General features: G+C 53.7%; 2 protein-coding genes and 1 long non-coding RNA gene across 5 annotated transcripts in view; 1 reads left to right on the top strand and 2 right to left on the bottom strand.

Annotated features, from left to right (window-relative positions):
* Positions 1-6,513, top strand: part of FANCA (FA complementation group A) — a 42,672-nt gene extending 36,159 nt beyond the window's left edge. For 2 of the 3 annotated variants that reach the window (XM_074314982.2, XM_019740490.3), the window contains 10 exons: positions 42-101; positions 224-328; positions 1,113-1,222; positions 2,130-2,262; positions 3,499-3,561; positions 3,944-4,046; positions 4,313-4,388; positions 4,484-4,640; positions 4,766-4,858; positions 5,043-6,513. In XM_074314982.2, the coding sequence (XP_074171083.2) occupies positions 42-101; positions 224-328; positions 1,113-1,222; positions 2,130-2,262; positions 3,499-3,561; positions 3,944-4,046; positions 4,313-4,388; positions 4,484-4,640; positions 4,766-4,858; positions 5,043-5,114 (972 nt within the window). In that variant the 3' untranslated portion in view covers positions 5,115-6,513. The remainder of the gene's footprint in view (positions 1-41; positions 102-223; positions 329-1,112; positions 1,223-2,129; positions 2,263-3,498; positions 3,562-3,943; positions 4,047-4,312; positions 4,389-4,483; positions 4,641-4,765; positions 4,859-5,042) is intronic. The other variant, XM_088800391.1, reaches the window with a different exon arrangement.
* Positions 3,287-4,599, bottom strand: LOC148757610 (uncharacterized). The gene is made up of 2 exons (XR_016022152.1): positions 4,461-4,599; positions 3,287-4,140 (listed from the first exon to the last, which is right to left on the bottom strand). It is a non-coding gene; the product is annotated as an uncharacterized LOC148757610 (long non-coding RNA).
* On the bottom strand, positions 5,175-18,820 carry ZNF276 (zinc finger protein 276). Its single transcript, XM_019740500.3, has 11 exons — positions 18,466-18,820; positions 14,371-14,683; positions 14,141-14,187; positions 13,602-14,048; positions 12,579-12,657; positions 11,460-11,543; positions 7,703-7,813; positions 7,566-7,641; positions 7,319-7,436; positions 5,687-5,786; positions 5,175-5,617 (listed from the first exon to the last, which is right to left on the bottom strand). Exons 1-11 carry the CDS (start codon positions 18,680-18,682, stop codon positions 5,377-5,379), a joined length of 1,833 nt encoding a protein of 610 aa, XP_019596059.2. The 5' UTR covers positions 18,683-18,820; the 3' UTR covers positions 5,175-5,376.
* Positions 18,821-18,866: the final 46 nt, after the last annotated feature.

Raw genomic sequence — 18,866 nt, 5'->3', positions numbered from 1 at the left:
CCTTGTCGGTCCCTTTCTCACTGACCTGAACTGTCTTGCAGAGAAACTCGTGCTTCCACGGAGGCGCCCTGACCCACGACATCACCGTCCACTTCTTCCGGGTAATTCTTTTCCTCTGCACCTCACACATCGCAGCTCACACCAGCTGGGCTGGGTCCGCGTGTCCAGTGGTGTTTTCACCGCCCACATGCAAACAGCTGAACTCGGCTCATCCCTCCTGCAGGGGCTCTTCAGTGCCTGTTCGCGAAGCACAGACCCCTCCCTGGCGGCCGACCTGGCCCTGAGCGCGTGCCAGACCCGCTGCCCCTTGCTTCTGACCTCCGCTCTGGTAGGTCCAGCCGCCCGCGCGGCCGCCGGGCTCCTCTGTCCCTCACTAAAACCTCCTTTTAGTTGCTGTGCTTCTGGAGCAGTGGGGGTAAAGAGGACATGCCTGAACGCAGGTGGGGTGACAGGCCCCCTGCCTCCGTCCCCATGCCCGTCTCAGCAGCACAGAGACGTGTAAGCGTGGAAACGAGCAGGCTGCATCGGTGTGTTGATGTTTGGGCAGCCACTCGCTCTGGCTCTGCAGCGGCAGAAGTGGACACAGTCCCTGTGCTCTCCCAAGGGTATACTTGTGCTCGCTTGTCCGCGGTCCTGACTACAGTCTCAGGACTTGAGAACAGGGAGGCGGCCCCTGCGCCCTAGCCAGCCAGCCCTTGTGTGACCGGATATTGGAGCGTTGGCCGTATGGCGCCTTCTCACAGCACACTCGGGCCTCCCCGAACCTGTAGCTCAGTTGGGTGGAATTCACTGGAAGCAAGTGAGCTACCCTGTGTTTAAAACACCAGCTCTCGGCAGGATGTCGGGGAACCTGGCCCAGCTCTGGGCAGTGGCCGACTCCAGACAGGGTGGCTCCTTAGGCAAGACCCCCTCTGCAGTGCATGTCCTTTGTACATGGGGACAGGAGTGCCTCATGCAACGGCTCTGAGTCTTAAACGAGGTACATGAGAGCCTGCCCTTGGTGTCCTGAAGCGTTAGATGAGTGTGGGCTGGCTGTGGGGGGTTGGGCACTGGCCCGAAGGGCGCCCATCTTCATTGGCCCCTGACCTGTTTATGACCTTTCTCTCGGGGAGTTGTGGTGGCCACGCCTGGAGCCTGAGCTCCACTGTCGCTGGAGGAGCTTCCCGGGCCCGTCTCCCCGAGGGCTGCAGATGCTGCGAGAGGCCCAGCAGTTTGCCAGGAGGTAAGTGTCGGCAGCCAGACTCACGGAGGGAGGACATGCCCTGGGTCATCTCCACGGACATCTTGGGGTGCACGAGACGGGCTTTGTGTGCAGGACTGCAAGACCCATGTGAAGGGCAGGAAACAGAGCTGAGCTCTCAGGGCTCCTGTCTGAGTGAAAACTTGCTGGAGGTTCTGGAAAGACTGATTCTGGCCCTGTTACCGAGTTCAGCCCTGCCTAGATGTCCTGCCTGCCTGCCCATCTCCTCTCACTTGCAGAGCAGGCCCTGGGTGTGGGCCTGGGCCCGCAATCTGGGTCACCCCCCCCCCAAGGGACTGCTGTGCTCCGAGGTCATCGGAAGGGACCTCTAGTCCCCATGGAGCCTCCTTCCATCTTTGTGACTCGAGTTTGCACCCCTGCTGCTCACTGGTGTCTCCCTGCAGGGTCAGGGTGCTCAAAATCGCAGAAAACAGCAAGTCCCACACAGCACCCCTGGCTCTACGAAGACAGCGGATGTTTAAGTCTCACTGTATACATTCCATTAGTAATCTCCAGTCACTCTTAACCAGCCAGAGAACCTTTGTGAGCATCACAGTGCAGTCAGCAGGGGCTGAGTTAACAGGAGGGCGACCACAGGCACGTGAGGGGCCAAGCCGTGCACTCGGTGACGGCCGCAGTGTTCACGACACCGTCAGGCCCCCCTGCTTCCTCGTGTCCATGGCACAGAGTGCCTAATGAGACAGGAAGCTGGACCCTAAGCCAAGGGCGAGCCCATGACACAGGCTTGGGCTCTGCAGACTTGTTTCTGCCGCTCAGCCCGAAGGTGGGCGGGGCCCATGTTGTGACAGTTCTGGGAACAAGGACCTTAGGTTTTCCATGGTGAGACATGGTTTTGAGGCTCCTGTGACGATGTGTCTCTGCCTCGCAGCTTCATTTCCCCTGACGTCACGTCCCCTGCACCGGGCCTGGCCTGGGTGTCTGCTGCTGCGCTGTACTTCACCATTCAACGAGCCAGGACTGAAAGCAGAGGCCTGGAGGAGCTGGGCAGCCTGAGGGAGGAGGCAAGGAGCGGGTCTCCCGCTTTCCTCTTTTCTAGCAAGCTCACTGTCAAGTGTTCTGGGCAGTGGTATTCCTCAGGGTTCACCTAAAGGCTGAGCTTTGCCAAGGACAGACAGAAAGTCGGCAGTTGTGTGATTATCTGGAAGTAAAACTTAACTGGGCTTACAGGTTTACTAAGATTTTGACTCTCACGTTTACTGGAAAAAAGAATACCTTATGTTTCATGTTTGAAATGTTTTAATTTAGCCTATTTTTACGCTCGCCACAACCCAGGGCAGGGCTGCCAGCTATCCAGCAGAACCTGTGTCCCCGTTCCCATAGCCTCGATTCACATGCTCCCCCAGTTAGGTGTGTGTGAGCGACAGGGCAGGTGTGAGGGAAGCGGGTGGAGAGAAGGCTGCTCAAAGTTCCAGGTGGACACCTTGAACCGTCCCTTCTGGGAGCCATGGGACCAGGCTTGACTCTGCCCCCCAAGGCTTGGTGCACAGAGCCCCTCTCCGAGAGAGGAGGGTTGTCTGTCTAAGTTGGTGGAGAATCAGCCCCACGGTGCTCCCACCAGCCTCTCCCCCAGCTAAGCTGCTGGTTCTGTAAACACGAGGGTCCACCTGTCTGCTCAGCAGATAAGCGTCTGCCTGACAACTAAATCAATTGTCCGGCCAAGGAATTAGTAACTATAATTTAAAGTAAGAAGCCTACAAATCTTTCCAAGTTTGTTTTCAGGTTGTTTTTGTTGGAAGGGATGTGAGTGGCTCCAAAGCCTCCAGGCCTGGGTGTGGTGAGGAGACAGGGTCCCCCGGATTCCCCACCCTGCCCTGGAGAGGTGTGTCCCTGCCCCGAGTCAGTACTGCCTGTGGGCTTATCTCCAAGGTTTTACAAACACTTCTGGGAGGGAGGCCGGGGAGCGAGGCTGGGCTGAGACATCATTGCACAGGTGGCTGTCCCTGCGGCTGGGGCACTCACACGCCAGGGAGACCTCAGTTCCTTACTTCTGTCACTTTTCCATGTTATTGAAATATAAGCATAAAATGACCCAGTTAGTACTAATTTATTCTTAATTAAATTCTGTTTAAAAGTGGTGGGAAATTTGTCTTTCTGAGGAGATCCGCTTAAAGACTTTGCCCCAGACCTATAAACATTGATAGGCAAGTGTATGCATTCCTTACTTAGAACTGCTTGGCGGGGACCACTGCAGAGCACAGGTGATGTCATGTTGTAAGGATCCCTGTTGGTATTTGCAGGTATTGGTTTTCCTGTTTTTCTTTTCCTTGATGGGCCTCGTGTCTTCACATCTGACCCCACACGTAAGTCAGTCTGGGACTGCAGGTCCCAGCCACCCCACTTCAGTCAGGATTGGGGCAGGGCAAGGGGTGTCTGGAACCTTTGTTTTGAAGGTTTCTCAGGGGAGTCCTGTGCTCACCGAAGTGGGAACTCCTCGGCCATGGGCCTTTGTTTTGAACTTGGGCGCCAAGGGTCCTTGGCCACCACCTCCTGCCTGAGCTCCCTCCATCTAGAGGCCCCAGGGTGACGCTTTCTATAAGTCGTCACCACTGAGACTTAGGAAAGGCTACTGTCCGTGATGATTCTGTTAAGGGGGGGGGGGGCGTCCCTCTGCCCGACATGTGCCCAGCTCTGAACCCAGACACCTGCTGTCTGAGTCATTCTCCCCCCTCGTGTGAGCCACAGGCTGTGGATGCCACGCAGGCCTTAGACCTTTGTGCCAAGGTCCTGGGCTGCCTGCAGAAGAGGACAGCATCCTGGCTGCAGCTCTTCCAGTTAACAGAGACGGGTAAGTCCATGGAGACTTGACAGCACATGGGTGGCCCGAGTCTATCCTGGTTACCAGCCATCTGCTTCAGAAGCAACTTTCCAAGGGTTATCTCCTGGCAAAGCATATGAACCCCATTTTGGTCAGGACAAATGCAGTGTGAGCTTGTTTAAACAACAAAAGAACATGGTGGACCTCCGGTGCTGTAGCACCGTCACTGGTGGGTCTCCCTCCTGGCACTGAGGCACACAAGGTCCCCTGAAGACACTGAGCTCCTTGGGTTACAGATGCTGGCCTAGGATGCGTCCTCCTCCGCCTGGTCCCCGACCAGCACATCAGCCTGCTGCCGGTGGCCTTCTACAGGTAAGGGCCCCAGGCTGCATTGGTCTCCAGGGGGGCAGGTGGCCTATACCTGCCTGTGCTGCCTGCACTTACCTGTGGGAGGGCTCTGCCTGCAGACTCCTCCCCTACTTCGATGGAGATGCCCTCATCCGGGAGGACGCCTTCCTGCATGTCGCTGTGGACCTGTACCTGCAGCTGCTGCGCCTCTTCGTGGCTGGGGACACGAGTGCGCTATCAATGCTGGCCGACAGGAGCCAGGAGCTCCAGGGCCAGGCAGGTGCCAGGGGTGGGCCTCCTTCAGCCAGTCGGCAAGCTGTCTGGGGCCTGAGGCCAGTGATAGCCCCCCTCCACACACATGCGCCCCCCCCCCCCGACCGTGCTCTGCTTGTCCCCTCTAGGATGACCCTGTGGGCCTGGTAACAAAAGCCCGTCTTTTTCTGCTGCAGTCGATACCTCGGTGCCCGAGAAAGAGCTTCTCCAACATGGCAGAGGTAAGTCCCAGACGCTCACCTCTCCCTTTTAAACCCGAATCGCTCTTTAAATGCAGAGGTCCCACGTCTTAGGTAAAACGAGGATGCCTGCGTCTAGCACTGGGCATTGCAGCTGCCAGGGCCGCCTTGCCTTGCCCTCGCCGATGGTGGCAGGGTCGGTGCTGAGCACCATGTTCCCTTGCAGCTGCTGGCCACTCATGGGGACCGTGACCCAGAATTGAGAGCCGCACTCCTGCGGGCAGCAGGCTATGCCTGACTGGCCTCTCCCAGGAGACCAGCCTCCTGTGACTCGGCGCCTGCGCAGTGCACAGCCCGCTCCTCTGAATAATTTATTAGGCGCACTCCTGCCGCCCTTGCTGCACGAAGATGGGCTACAAATCCTGACTGCTTTAGTGGGAAAGAGGATCAGTCATTTAAAATGGCGCCTGGGCCCAAGCCACGCAGTTTTTTGGAAAATAAACTCTGGTCCCAGATGGAGGCGGAAGGGCGAGCCCTCCCCGTGTGGGCACCCAGCGGGGTCAGGTGGGCTCCGGCTTCACCACCCGCCCATCTGCGGGCCTGGGCAGCGGCGGCAGCATCTTGTCCTGCGCCTGCGTCAGCGGGTGGACCATGGACATGTGCACATTGCGGTTGTGAGCCTTCTCGAACCGCCGGCCACACTGGTCACATGCGAAGTCCAGCTCGGTCTCGGCCTTGTGTTTGGTCATATGGTACTTGAGGGACGCCCGCTGCCGGCACTGGAACCCACAGACCTCACACCTGGGGGACATGGGCAGGTGAGTGAGGGCACGGCCCTAGCATGACGCCAGGAGCCCCGGGTGCACTTACTGCAGCGGCTTCGCCCCTGAGTGGCGCATCTGGTGTACGAGAAGGTGCTTCCGCTGCTTGAAGGTCTGTCCACACTCATCACAGATGTAGTTCCGCACCTCTGAGGGAAGAGGACACGGGATGAGCACCCCGAAAACACCCACCCTCCCAGCAGCGCGGCGGCCTGCTCCCTGCCCAAGCAGGGACCTCACTACTTAACGGTATTCAGTGAAGGACAAGTCCGAGCCCGCCGCCTGGACTGACGGTGCTGCCTGGCTGGGCCTTCACACAGAAGCCAGAAGACCATCTCTGTCCCAGGACGCCCATTCAGTAAGTTCTCTCAGACCAGTGACCACAACTACTGCCACTGGAGAAGTCACCCGTATGTAGGACCCACCATGTGGGATCTCCTTTGCAAACCAGTTTCTTACAAAAATTCACTGGTCAAACTCAACCAGCGATTCCGTGCCCATGGGCAGCTTCCCGCACGTCCCCCCCTGTGAACACGGAACCACCCCTGATCGGCTGCCCCTTGAGCAGATGCAGCCCCGCCGAGAGCTTGCTGCCTGGTAGCTGTTGTGTTTTGGAAACATCTAGTGTTTGTGAGCACTGGTCTCTGCACTGAGACCCAGTCTGAAGGCCCCACCAAAGAGAATTACTGTGTCAGGAGACACAACACAGACAAGAATGCTCAGAGCAAGGCACAGGAAGATGGTTTCACTGTGAAACCAACAAGTAAATGTGACCCAGCAATAAAGTGGACAAATCTGAATGAAAAAAGTAATTGCTTTTACACAGATCAAAAATGAGCAAAACTGTTGTTAGAGAATAAATATAGTATTAACAGATGTGCCATTTTTTGTTGTGTTTTTTTTAAGTGGGGAACAGTGTGTTTCTCCAGGGCCCATCAGCTCCAAGTCGTTGTCCTTCAATCTAGTTGTGGAGGGTGCAGCTCAGCTCCCAGTCCAGTTTCCAATTTCAATCTTAGTTGCAGGGGGCGCAGCCCACCACCCCGTGCGGGAATTGAACCTGCAACCTGGTTGAGAGCTCCTGCTCTAACCAACTGAGCCATCCCGCCGCTCCTCCGGCAGCTCAGCGGCAGCTCATTGTCTTCAGTCTAGTTGTGGAGGGCACAGCTCACTGGCCCATGTGGGAATCAAACTGGCTACCCTGTTAGGAGCTTGTGCTCCAACCAACTGAGCCATCCGGCCGCCCCACATGTGCCTTTTGAAGAGGGAGTTGATTAGGGAGGGCGGCTGCACGGCAGGCGTGTGTGTGGTGCTGTTTCCTGACACGTGTGGATCATGCCATTAAAACGAGGGAAATCATGAACTTGTGATGAATCTTTGAGCCCGGGCTTGAAACGTGTGTGCAGAGAAGTCCCCCTCAAGTGCTGATGGTGGCAGTGTACTTTCGTGCTTTCTTACTGTCACCATTCCAACAATGCACATGTTACTTCTCTAAGCCAAAAGGCATGTCATTTACATAAAGCAATGATGAAATCCCAGCACGATAAACTCCCAGAAAAGCAATGGGATATATCTGAGGCCACTCCACACTCTGACCAGTTGAGCTGACGGGCCACACTACAGCGGGGATGCAGGAGGCACCAGGATGCAGCCCGGAGGCCTGCCCGGTCGGGGCGGCACACACCTGTGTGGATGAGCTTCACATGGCGCTGCAGGTAGCGGTCGACCATGAACACCTTGTTGCAGCCCGGGTGGGGACAGGGCCTCTCGCGGACCTCCTCGTGGTGCTCCTTTATGTGCTTCTGTGGAGGACAGTGACCCTGTTCGCCCAGCTCAGCCTGATGGCACCTGCGGCTGCCCCTGGGCCCTGCTCAGCACCCTAGAAGGAACGTCCTCCCCACGAAGACCGCCAAGCTGCTCAGCGGCCTCACCTTCATGCCATCGGCCCCTCGGTACACCGCCGTGCAGCCCTGGTGGGGACACTTGTAGATGGTGGGCAGCTCCTCCCTGCAACAGAGCACATGCGTGGAGCCGCCGCCTCAGCAGTGAGCCCCGCCCCCCGCCTCACCTCTCGCAGCGCAGCTTGGCCTTCCAGCCGGGCTTCGGTCCTGGCTTCTTCCGCAGTTTTGGTTCTTCAGACTTCTTGGCCTCTTTGCCTTCACTCTTCTTACCAGAGACCCTGAAAGAAAAAAAAAAGGAAATCAGATGCAGGCACCTTTCTGACCTCCATCCACTGTACTCATTTTCTTCTCGCTCTCCCCTCGAGTATGAGGCAGGGTTTTTCCCAAGCTTCCGCGGCTCCCCTTCTGCCTCCATGCTAACGGGGCCTGATATGGACCTCAGCCAGGACGACTCTCGGGTGGGCCCAGTGCAGGGACGAGGACCACAGCAACTGCGTGAGGAGGGGTTCAGGCTGGAAATCTCACTCCCCGTTCCAGACATCATAACCTAACACTGTTTGGAGCTATCTAGGAAACGGGAGAGGAGGGAAGCTTGAGGGGTCAGTCCCTCCCCCCAAAACCACCACTGAGCTAGAAAAGATCAGACTCAGCAGTAGGGGAGCTCGGACCCCAGTGGGAGACTCAGCTCCCAGTGCAGCCCTGAGGGGAGAGGTGCTGTCTCGGAGTGCCGCCAACCCCCTGCCTCAGCCCTGCTGTGGGGGCCAGGGCGGGCAGTGGAGACCGTGCCCTCCAGCAGTGTGGGGCTGTGCATTGTAGGGACCAGCCCAGATGAAGCAACTTCCCCCTGTAGTGTCTAGCGGGGATTTAAAGAGACATGCACACATTTTTTTTCCTTTTTGGACCCAGACATTTAAGGAAATCTCAGGAACAGAAGGGAGCATCTAGGGCCACCTAGGACAAGCCCACAGCTGACCTCATCTTCAACGGTTAGAGACTGAAAGCTTCCCTTTGAGATCAGGAACAAGACAAAGATGCCCATTTGCATCACTGCTATTCAAAATAGTACTAGGTATCCCAGCCAGAAAAACTAGTCAAGGAAAAAAAGCCATCTCAATTAGAAAGGAAGGAAAATTACCTCTCTTCACAGATGACATGATCTTATATGTAGAAAACCCTAAAGAATCCATACACAAAATAAACAAATTCAGCAAAGTTACAGGGTACAAAATCAACACACACAAACCAGTTCTATTTCTATATGCTAACAATGAACAATCCAAAAAGGAAATTAAGAAAACAATTCATTGGCAATAGCATCAAATAGAATAAAATACTTAGGAATAAACTTAACCAAAGAGATGAAAGACTTGTACACTGAAAACTGCAAAACACTGATGAAAGAAATTAAAGACTTAAATAAACAGAAAGACACACCGCGTTCATGGATTGGAAGACTTCATGTTGTTAATTTGGCAATGCTTTCCCCAAAGCAATCGACAGTCATTCCCTATCGAAATCCCAATGGTGTTTTTTGCAGAAATAGAAAAAAAAATCCTGAATTTCAAGTGGAATTTCAAGGGATGCTGATCAATTTCGAAAAGCAATGCTGGAGGCCTCACACGTCCTGCTTCCAAAATTGACTACAAAGCTACAGTCATCAAAACGGTGTGACGCTAGCATAGACAAGCGTGCAGACCAGCTGAACAGAACTGAGAGAACAGAAATAAATAAACCCTCCCGAGTACAATCAAGTGACTTTTGACACGGGTGAAGACCATTCAGTGGACAAAGCACAGTCCAACAAAAGGTGCTGGGACAGAAGAGTGACATTGGACCCCGAACATACACCACATACAAAAGTTAATGCAAATAGATCAAAGGCCTAAATGTAGGAGCTAAAACTGCAAAACTCTTAGAAGAAAACACAGGGGTAAATCTTTATGATCTTGGATCTGACAATGGTTTCTTAATTATGGAAAAAAAAGTAAAATATAAGTAAATTGGACTTCAAAATTAAAAATTCTGTGCACCAAAAGCCACTGTGAAGAGAGTGATAACCCACTGAATAGGAGAAAATGTATCCTATGACCAATAGTGAAAAGACAAACAACCGAATTAAAAAACAGGCAAAGGACTAGAAGACATTTCTCCAAAGAAGATGTGAGCACGTGAGAAGGTGCTCAGCATCACCAGTCCTTAGAGAAATGCAAATCAACCTCGATGAGACCGCCTCACCCCACTGGGTGACAGAAAACACAGACAGTGACAGTGTGGGGAGGACATGGAGAAACCGGAAGCCTGTGCACTGCTGGTGGGAACAGGACAGTGCGGCTGCTGTGGGCAAGTGCGCAGTTCCTCAGTCCAACACAGACTTACCGTGTGACCCAGTTGCCCTACTGCTCGGTACAGACCCAAAGAGTTGAAAGCAGGGACTCAAACAGATACTCGTGCAGCAGCATTCGGAGCATTAGGCACAAAAACCAAAAGGTGGACACAACCCAGAACGACATGAATGGATCCACAACACGTGCTCTGTCCACACGACAGAATATTCTTCGCCACAGGAAGTGTCAAGTTCTGACACATTACAGCACGGATGATGGGAAACCAGGCTGAGTAAAAGAAGCCAGCACCAAAGGACAGATACTGCACAAGTCCACTTCTATGAGGTCCCGAAAGTGGGTCCTCAGACTGGAGGTTGTCAGGGCATGGGGGCAGGGGACGGGGACGTCACCGCTTAACAGTAGTTTGCGTCTGGGCTGAGGAGGTTTGGAAAGTGGTGGGGGGTGCACAAGTGTGAATGTGCCTGATGTCTCTGAGCTGTGCACTTAAACGTGGTGGACTCTGTTATCTGTACCTAACCCAGTTTAAGAAAGGGATTATCAACAATTGTCTTCCTCCTTGAAGAGTGTATCTAAAGAACCTTTTTGATGAGTGTACAGGCCTCTCCTCTCCTGTCTCTTTACCACCGTTCTTTGAGACCTGGCCACAGGTCCCCTCCTCGCTGGTCTGTGCCCTCTCCTGTGTGGCACAGGCACCCCGTCAGCTGCACTGGGACCAATGATTTGCTGTCTGCTTCCCACACGAGGCCACACGCTTGAGGGAGCCCTGGGTTTCTCAGGTGAGTCCTTGGAGGGTGTGGGGCTGGGGTCCCTGCAGACATGGGAGGGCCGTGCCAGCATCCTGAGTCTGATCTCCCATCTCTCCGTGACCCGTGTCAGAACTTAAAGGAAAAAGCGAGTCATGTCTGCTACTCAGGCTTTGCTTTATATTCTCTTGCCTGATGGCATGGTGCTCCAGGATGGTGCCCAGGTTAGGTCTGGACTGATTATTGCAAGGCTTTGGGTACCTGGGCACAGGCTTGGGAGGAAAGTGACACAAGTCAGAATCCACTTGCCAGGACCCTGTGTTCTAACTGGAGACAAAACAAATCCCTGAAAAGGGAAGGTTCAGACACGGCCATAGAAGTGACTCAACAAGGAAGTGGCATAGAAACCGGTGGCAGAGACAGAGAGCTAAGAGCAACTGCAGGGCTGGGTCTCCAAATCCCCAAAGACCTCGGCACACAGAGCAGGCAGAAGGCAGGGTGGGGGTTCCTACAGGATGTCAGGCTGACACGGTAGACACCGGGCTGGGGTACAGGATGGGCACGAGGAAGGCAAGGAGCTCCCAGAGTGAGGCTGGGTCGTGCCCACAGGGCTCCTGCCATCCTCACAGGGCTGTCTGCCAACCTCACGGAGTGACACTGAGGCCAGGTCCCAGAGCTGATGTGAGAAAGGCTTCCGCGCACTCAGAAGCCGCTCGGCACCAGGCTTGGCAGGATGACGCAAAAAGCATGTGCTGAGTGGGGTCCAGTGCAGGCCAGGTTCCCCGAGGGACACCTCCCCCAACCCTGTGCATGTGCAGCAAGACTGTCCCCCTTACTTCTTTTCCGGGTAAGGCTCAAAGGACTCGTCTGAGGACTGGGTATTCTGCTTCTTGTCACTGTCGTCTTCACTCACGAGGTCTCTAGGGAAGAAGAGAACACTTTAGCCGAGTCCTGGGGTGAGTGGCAGATCCAATGCGACTTCCTGTCTGAAGACACCATACGATCCCCAGAGTCCACCTTTTAGTTCTCCTGAAAAGGTCGTTAAGAAACCTGAAACCCCCAAATGTCTGATCCCGTCTCCTAGCAGAAAGGACAAGCCAGGGTCACTGAAGTCCAACAAGCTGACATCCCCCGTAAACCACACACTCCTCACACCGGGACCCCAAACTCTGAAGGAGCCTGTGTGGGGGCCCCAGGCTGAGTGTGAAGACCCTCCCAGGAGGTGGGCAGAGTAAGCAGAGGTTCAGATGTCATCCCACCCCGTAACTGGGTGCCTGTTGAGCTGTCAGCCATTTCAAAGGTCATAAAGGCCAGAAAGAGCTCTGTACCCTTCACACTGAAGTATGAACTGCTGTTCACCAGGCTGGGCAGCAGCCAGGCTGGCACGCCATGGCCTTCTCCTGCAGGCCACCACCCATCCAGAGAAAGGCTCGAAGCTGGCTGGTGGCCTGCAGGGCAGCCCATGACCACTCCTGGTCCCAGGGGTGTGTCTGCACATGCACACAGTAATTGGCACCCCATGAGAGCTGCACTAAAAACCATGTCCTTGCATGGATTGGGGTGGGGGGAGGGGAGACGCAACTGCATTCCAGCCATAGCTTATGGGGGTCGGCTAGAAGGGTGTGAGTGGTTCCTGGGTCAGACGCAGCAGGTGGCCCAGCAGCAGACAGCCTCAAGTCCCACTCATGTCAGGAAAAAGGGCCAGAGGCAGCCTTCCTATACTCTAGGCACACGTGGGGTCAGCACACAACTGAAGCCTTGAAGGAGGAGACCGTCCCAGGAGCTCCCCTGTAGCTGCGCCAGGGCGGGGCACCCTCTGGGACCCAGGGGGCCCAGTTGGGACCGAGAAGCCTGGAGGCACCCCAGGCCAGGACACAGGCGGCGAGCCCCTGGGATGGCAGCATTTGGTATTCCAAGGAGAAATTTTAGGCTGTTTAAACCCACTCTTCTCTCACCCCTCAGAAAGGTCACTGAACTCGTCTTTTACCCGATCATCCGAGGTTGAAGATGGCACCTGCTTCTCCCCCAACTGCCCTAAGAAACAAAGAAGGTGGCTGTCACCAGAACAGCGTGCAGGCAGGGGCCCCGGCAAGGAGGCATGGCCTGTGACCACACAGCCTTCCTTATGGGGGCGGCTGGGGTCCCCAGCCTCAAACTTCACACCCCCCCTGCAAGGACCCCGCCCAGCGCAGCCCCGCCCACTGGGCCGCCCCAAAGTCCAGCGCAGGCACCCGCATCGCTGGGCACTGGAAGCCCCAGCTGGCAGTCGACAAAAGCCAGCCAGGCCCTTCCCCAGAGGCTCTGTCCAGCCGTTTCAGGGTGGGACGGCTCAGCCCTCAGGATTGTTTCTGGACATCTAAGAAAGGCAGCGTCCTCAAAGCACTGCATGCAGTTTAAAAAGCCGGGCGCAGCTCAGAGCCCTCCAACAGGCCCCGCCCTCCTGGCGTTAGGGGTGCCGCTACCTCCCGGGCCGTCCTGGGAGCTGCGTGTTCTGAAAGCGCCCCCGAGCCGCCCAGCGCCCAGGCAGGTGCATGGGGGGCTGGCAGAGCAGGCGGGTGCCGGGTCCTCCGAACCCGACGTGGTGAACAGCTGCACCCCACCCACAGCGCTGTGGGACCCGGCCCCAAACAAGGGCCCTCTGTTCCCCCTCGGCCACACTGGTCCTACTGGGGTGTCCCAGGGAATGACCCGAAACAGCCTCAGAGGCACCAGCTGTCCTCACCCCCCACGCCCCACAACAAGGGCCCCATTCTTCTCTCCCTCGGTCCCCTGGGCCCGACAGCAGAGGGGCGTGCCGTTACCGAAACTGTGGCGCAGGGTTCTCAGCCTGCCCGGGAGGCGGCACCGAGCCGCCCCCGTCATCGCCCCCAGCCTCTGCACACGACACCGCCGCTACCGCCCCAACAGTGCAGACATCCACTTCCTGCCACCTGGCTCGGGCCAAGGAGCCCGGTCCTCCGGTCCAGGGGAGCTCCTACCTGGGGCCCCACTCGGGGGGAGGCTTGGCTGAGGCAGGGGGCCCGGCACAGGCCCCACAGGGCTGCCATCCGCAGGAGGCTGGGCCGCGTCTGTGCTGGGCAGCGTCTGGGTCTCAGCCCGGGCGGTGGCTGCTCTGCCCTGGGAGTTCTGCGGGGCAGCCCCAGTGGGGTCGCAGTCCCGGTGCTGGGTCAGCCGTGGGACCATCTCCTTGTCCCACGTCCACTTGGCCGCCAATGCGCTGTCCAGCAACAGAGCTCCACAGCTGGAGTCAGTGTCCACGGTGTAGTTGTGGCCTTGGTCACAGCCCCACACGGCCTGGATGACACCGCAGTACTCGGAGGACAGCGTCCTCTGCAGGCTGGGTAGGGCCCCGCAGCTGGCTGCATGTCCGTGCACCCACCCCACCAGGCCACGCAGGCCTTGAGGGCTGGAAGGGATCAGGTCCACTGAGGAAAGGCAGACGTCAATCCCGTGGCGGGTCAGCCCCCAGCAAGCCCGCCCACGCACCACATATAACACCCGGCGGGGGCAAACTCACCCAGACACGTTCGGTCCTCGGCCCCTGTTGAGGGCTGGGCACCAACCCTGCAAAGGGTCAGCGTGGCCATGAGCTGGGCCAGGCAGCAAGCAAGGCTGGCTGTCCACACATGTGGGTGACCCCTTTCTCCCAGTGGCCGGCTCTGTACACTCAGCCATTGCCGGCCCTCATCTCTGTGCCTAGAACGGCCCCTGAATACCTCCCAAATGAATGAAGGAGGGAGAGCCCACCTTGTGCCAGGCTTCTGCTGGCCCGACGGGGAGACGTTGACTCTCTGCAAGAAGGACCTGAGGAGGCCGTGGCACTGGTAGAACTGAGCGTGGCAGTTCTTACACACAAATTGAGACAGAGCTGGGTCCTGGTGGATGACCACCCCCAACAGGCGCTGGAAGTCGCGGGCGAAGACACGCTCCCCTGGCGCCCCTGGCGGCGGTCTGTCTGAGCGCCCCCCAGGTGCCCTGCCAGAGATGCTACGCAGACTCCGTGAGGAGAACTTCCCGTGGCACAGGCGACAATGCCCCATGGCAAGAGCCCGGCCTGCTCCTGGGCAGCACAGGAGATATGAGGTCAGCCTGCGATGCTGATTGCTGCACAGGCTTCCAGGAGGCGGGTGGTGGCCCAGGGGAAGTAAGGCCCACGCTCCACCAGCCTCCCCACATGCCCCCAACACAAGCCTGGGTCCCAGCCAAAGGCGGGGTTCTGGCTCTGGTCTCCCTGCTGGACACACAGCCTTTGGAAGAGGTGGCCAGTGGGGGCGGGGGGTGTGAGGTGGTGTTTAAAGACTTCTAAACGCCTCCACAACAAGGCCATCGTTATCCTGAGACCAAAACCAGACAAGGACACTATAAGAAAAGAGAATTACAGGCCATATCCTGATGAACGTAAATGCAAAAATCCTCAATAAAACATTAGCAAACCAAATTCAACAACGCATACTACTGAGCTCCAGTAGGAGTTATTCTAGGGATGCAACGATGGCTAAACATATGCAAATCAATGAGTGTGATTTCCCACATTAACAAAATGGGTAAAAATCATTCCATCATCTCACTAGATACAGAAAATGTATTTGACAAAGTTCAACATCCATTCATGATAAAAACTCTCAACAAAGTGGGAACAGAGGGAACATACCTCAACATAATAAAGGCCATATATGACAAACCCTCAGCTAACATCATACTCAGTGGTGAAAAGATAAAAACTTTCCTCTCAGATCAGAAACAAGAGGAGGAGATCCACTTTCACCACTTCTATTCAACATAGTACTGGAAGTCCTCGCCACAGCAATCAGACAAGAAAAGAAATAAAAGGTATCCAAATGGGAAAGAAAAAAGTAAAATTGTCATTATTTGCAGATGACATGATAATCTATATACAGAACCTCAAAGATTCCACACAAAAATCTGTTATAGCTGAAAAATGAATTTAGTAAAGTAGCAAGATACAAAATTAATATTCAGAAATTGGTTGCATTTTTATACACCAATAACAAACGGTCAGAAAGAGAAATTAAAAAAACAATCTTATTTATAATTGTATCAAAATATATTTAGAAATAAATTTAATCAAGTAAGTAAAAGACATGTACTCATAAAATTATAAGACATTGAAAAGAGAAATTGAAGAAGATACAAATAAATGGAAACATATACTATGTTCATGAAAAGGAAGAGTTAATATAGTTAAAATGTCCATACTGCCCTAAGTAATCTATGGATTCAATGCAATCCCTATCAAAATGCCAGTGGCATTTTTCCCAGAATTAGAACAAATAACCCTAAAATTTATGTGGAACCATAAAAGACTCCAAATAGCCACGGCAATCCTGAGAAAGAAAAACAAAGTGGGAGGTATCACACTACTAGATATCAAATTACATTATAAGGCCATAGTAATCAAAATAGCATCGTATTGGCATAAAAACAGATACATACATCAATGGAATAGAATAGAGAGCCCCAAAATAAATCCATGCCTATGTGGTCATTTAATCTATGACAAAGGAAGCAAAAATTTACACTGGGGTAAAGACAGTCTATTCAATAAATGGTGTTCAGAAAACTGGACAGATACATACAAAGAAAAATGAAACTGGACCACCTTTTTATGCCATATATACGAATAAACAAAATGGATTAAAGACTTAAATGTAAGACCTGAAATCATAAAACCCATAGAAGAAAATATAGGAAGTAAATTTGCAGACATTACATTTACTGATATATCCACTCAGGCAAGGGAAACAAAAGAAAAAAGAAACAAATGGGAATACATCCAACTAAAAAGTTTTTTCACAGCAAAGGAAACTATCAACAAAACAAAAAGACATCCTACTGAATGGGAGAAGATATTTACCAATGATACATCTGGTAAGGGGTTACTATCCCAAAAAAACTCATACAACTCAACACCAAAAAAACAAACAATTCACACTTAAAAAATGGACAAAGGATCTGAACAGACATTTCTCCAAAGGTGATATACAGATGGCCAATAGATATATGAAAAGATGCTCAATGTCACTAAACACCAGAGAAAAGCAAATAAAAACCACAATGGGATACCACCTCATTCCTGTCAGAATGGCCATCATTAATAAATCAACAAACCACAAGTGTTGGCGAGGGTGTGGAGAAAAGGAAACCCTCGTGCACTGTTGGTGGGATTGCAAATTGGTGCAGCCCCTATGGAAAACAGTATGGAGGTTCCTCAAAAAATTAAAACTAGAACTACCTTATTATCATCCAGCAATTCCCTCCTGGGTATCTACCCAAAGAAACCCAAAACACCAATTTAAAAAAATATATGTACCCCTGTTTACTGCAGCACTATTCATAATAGCCAAGATACGGAAACAACTAAAATGCCCCTCAATAGACAATGGATAAAGAAAGTGTGGTACATTTATACAATGGAATATTACTGTGCCATAAAAGAAGAATGAAATCTTACCATTTGCAACAAGGTGGATGTACCTAGAGGATATTATGCTAAATGAAATAAGTCAATTTGAGATAGATAAATACCATAAGATCTCACTTGTATGTGGAATCTAAAGAACCCAATAAACAAACAAAACAGAAATAGACTCATAGACACAGAGAACAAACTGATAGTTGCCAGATGGGAGGGGGATTAGGGAGCTGGGTGAGAAAGGTGAAGGAATTAAGAAGTACACATTGGTAGTTACGGAACAGTCACAGGGATGTGAAACACAGTTTGGGGACTATAGTGAACAATGTAAAAAGGATGCATGGTGTCAGGTGGGTACTGGACTTACTGGATCACTTACATTATATAAATGCCTAACCACTGTGCTGTACACCTGAAATTAATATAAAATATTGACTGTCAACTATAAAAAATACAGTCACAGAATGTAAAGTACAGCACAGGGAATACAGTCCATGGTATTGTGATAGCTGTGTACCATGTCAGAGGGGTAGCAGACTTCTTGGGGTTATCACTTTGTGAGGAGTGTAAATGTATAATCATTATGTTGTTTTGTACACCTGACACTAATAATAATTTTTAAAAGTTTCTGAGAGTAAATCTTTAAAGTTTTCATTACAGGCAAAACATTCTGTAACTATTAATGTGTGTGGTGACTATTAATATGTGTGGTTAACTAGGCTTACTGTGGTGAATATTGATTGAATCATTATGTTGTATGCCTGAAACAAACATATCAATTATAGCTCAGTAAAGCTTTTTCAAAAAAACTCTAAAAATTGTTTGAATAAATGCCTCCACAACGATGTAAGTTTGGAAGCACAGTGGAAACTTCATTCCCTTGCACGGAGCTCCTGAGACCAGAAGTGAAGGGGCAGTGTCCACGCTCTCCACCTCTCTGGGTCTCTCGGCTGCCAGACGTACTGATGACAGCGCCCCTCTGCGCCCTCAGGAGGATTGAAGGAGAGCTGGGTGGAGCTGAGGGGCCAAAGCACTCGGGGAGGCGGAGTGCAGGATCCGGCTCATACCCGCTGCCAGGCGGGGACCAGGCACTCTCATTCTTAACCCTCCTGTTTTAACCAACGGGCGGCTGAGGCTCAGGGAGGTTAAGCAATTATCTCAAGGCTGCAGAGCACAGTGCAAAACCTGGGTTAACATTCAGGCTGTCCGACTGCAAAACTTGAGCACTAATTACTTAACGTGCTCAGAGGCGCAGGGTCAGCTGTCTTGCGAAACATCACCCCGCGCGGGTGACGGACACTAGGGAGGCCTCGCTTGCCTTCCTAGTGGCCCAAGGTCGCCGAGGGAGAGAGGCCCTGGGGACGTGGTCACTTAGGGGGACGTGGTCACTGGGGGCCGGCCGGACCCACCTGCCTCGTTGGCGCCGTCCTCGCCCGCGTCCCCGCAGGCCCGCGCCGCTCCCCAACCCAGCCGCGCCGCCACCAAGGCCGCCGCCTCATCCATGCTGGGCCCACTGCGGACGGGGCGGCCCCGGGCCCGGCCGCCGCCAAAGCCACCGGCGCCCGAGCCCCCGCGCTGCCCCGCCGCCACAGGCGACAGGAAGCGCCCGAGCCGGTCGCGTTTCATGGCGGCGGCCCCAGCGCTCCGCCCCGCTCGGCCTTGCTCCCACCCGGCTCGGCTCGGCCCCGCTCGTTCGGCTCTGATCGGCCTTGCTCGGTCTCGCTCGGCTGCGCTCGGCTCGTTGGGCCCGGCTGCTTGGCCCAGCTCGGTCCTGCCCTGTCCGGAGCTGTCGTCTGCTCGGCTGCACTGT

Source organism: Rhinolophus sinicus, chromosome 8 (genome assembly GCF_057876585.1).
Source record: "Rhinolophus sinicus isolate RSI-liver-muscle chromosome 8, RSI-T2T, whole genome shotgun sequence".
In the NCBI taxonomy this organism is placed as follows: Eukaryota; Metazoa; Chordata; class Mammalia; order Chiroptera; family Rhinolophidae; genus Rhinolophus; species Rhinolophus sinicus.
Note: the sequence above shows the minus strand (reverse complement) of the source record. Positions and strands in the feature narration are given on the sequence as shown.

Bases quoted from the DNA above. Each gene is read 5' to 3' on its own strand.
- ZNF276 (XM_019740500.3), bottom strand. From the start codon at position 18,682: ATGAAACGCGACCGGCTCGGGCGCTTCCTGTCGCCTGTGGCGGCGGGG. The intron at 14,188-14,370 runs GTGGGCTCTCCC...GACCCTTTGCAG, and splicing joins CAGCAGAAGCCTGGCACAAG to GGTTGGTGCCCAGCCCTCAA. The intron at 11,544-12,578 runs GTGAGAGAAGAG...CTTCTTCCCTAG, and splicing joins TTCAGTGACCTTTCTGAGGG to AGACCTCGTGAGTGAAGACG.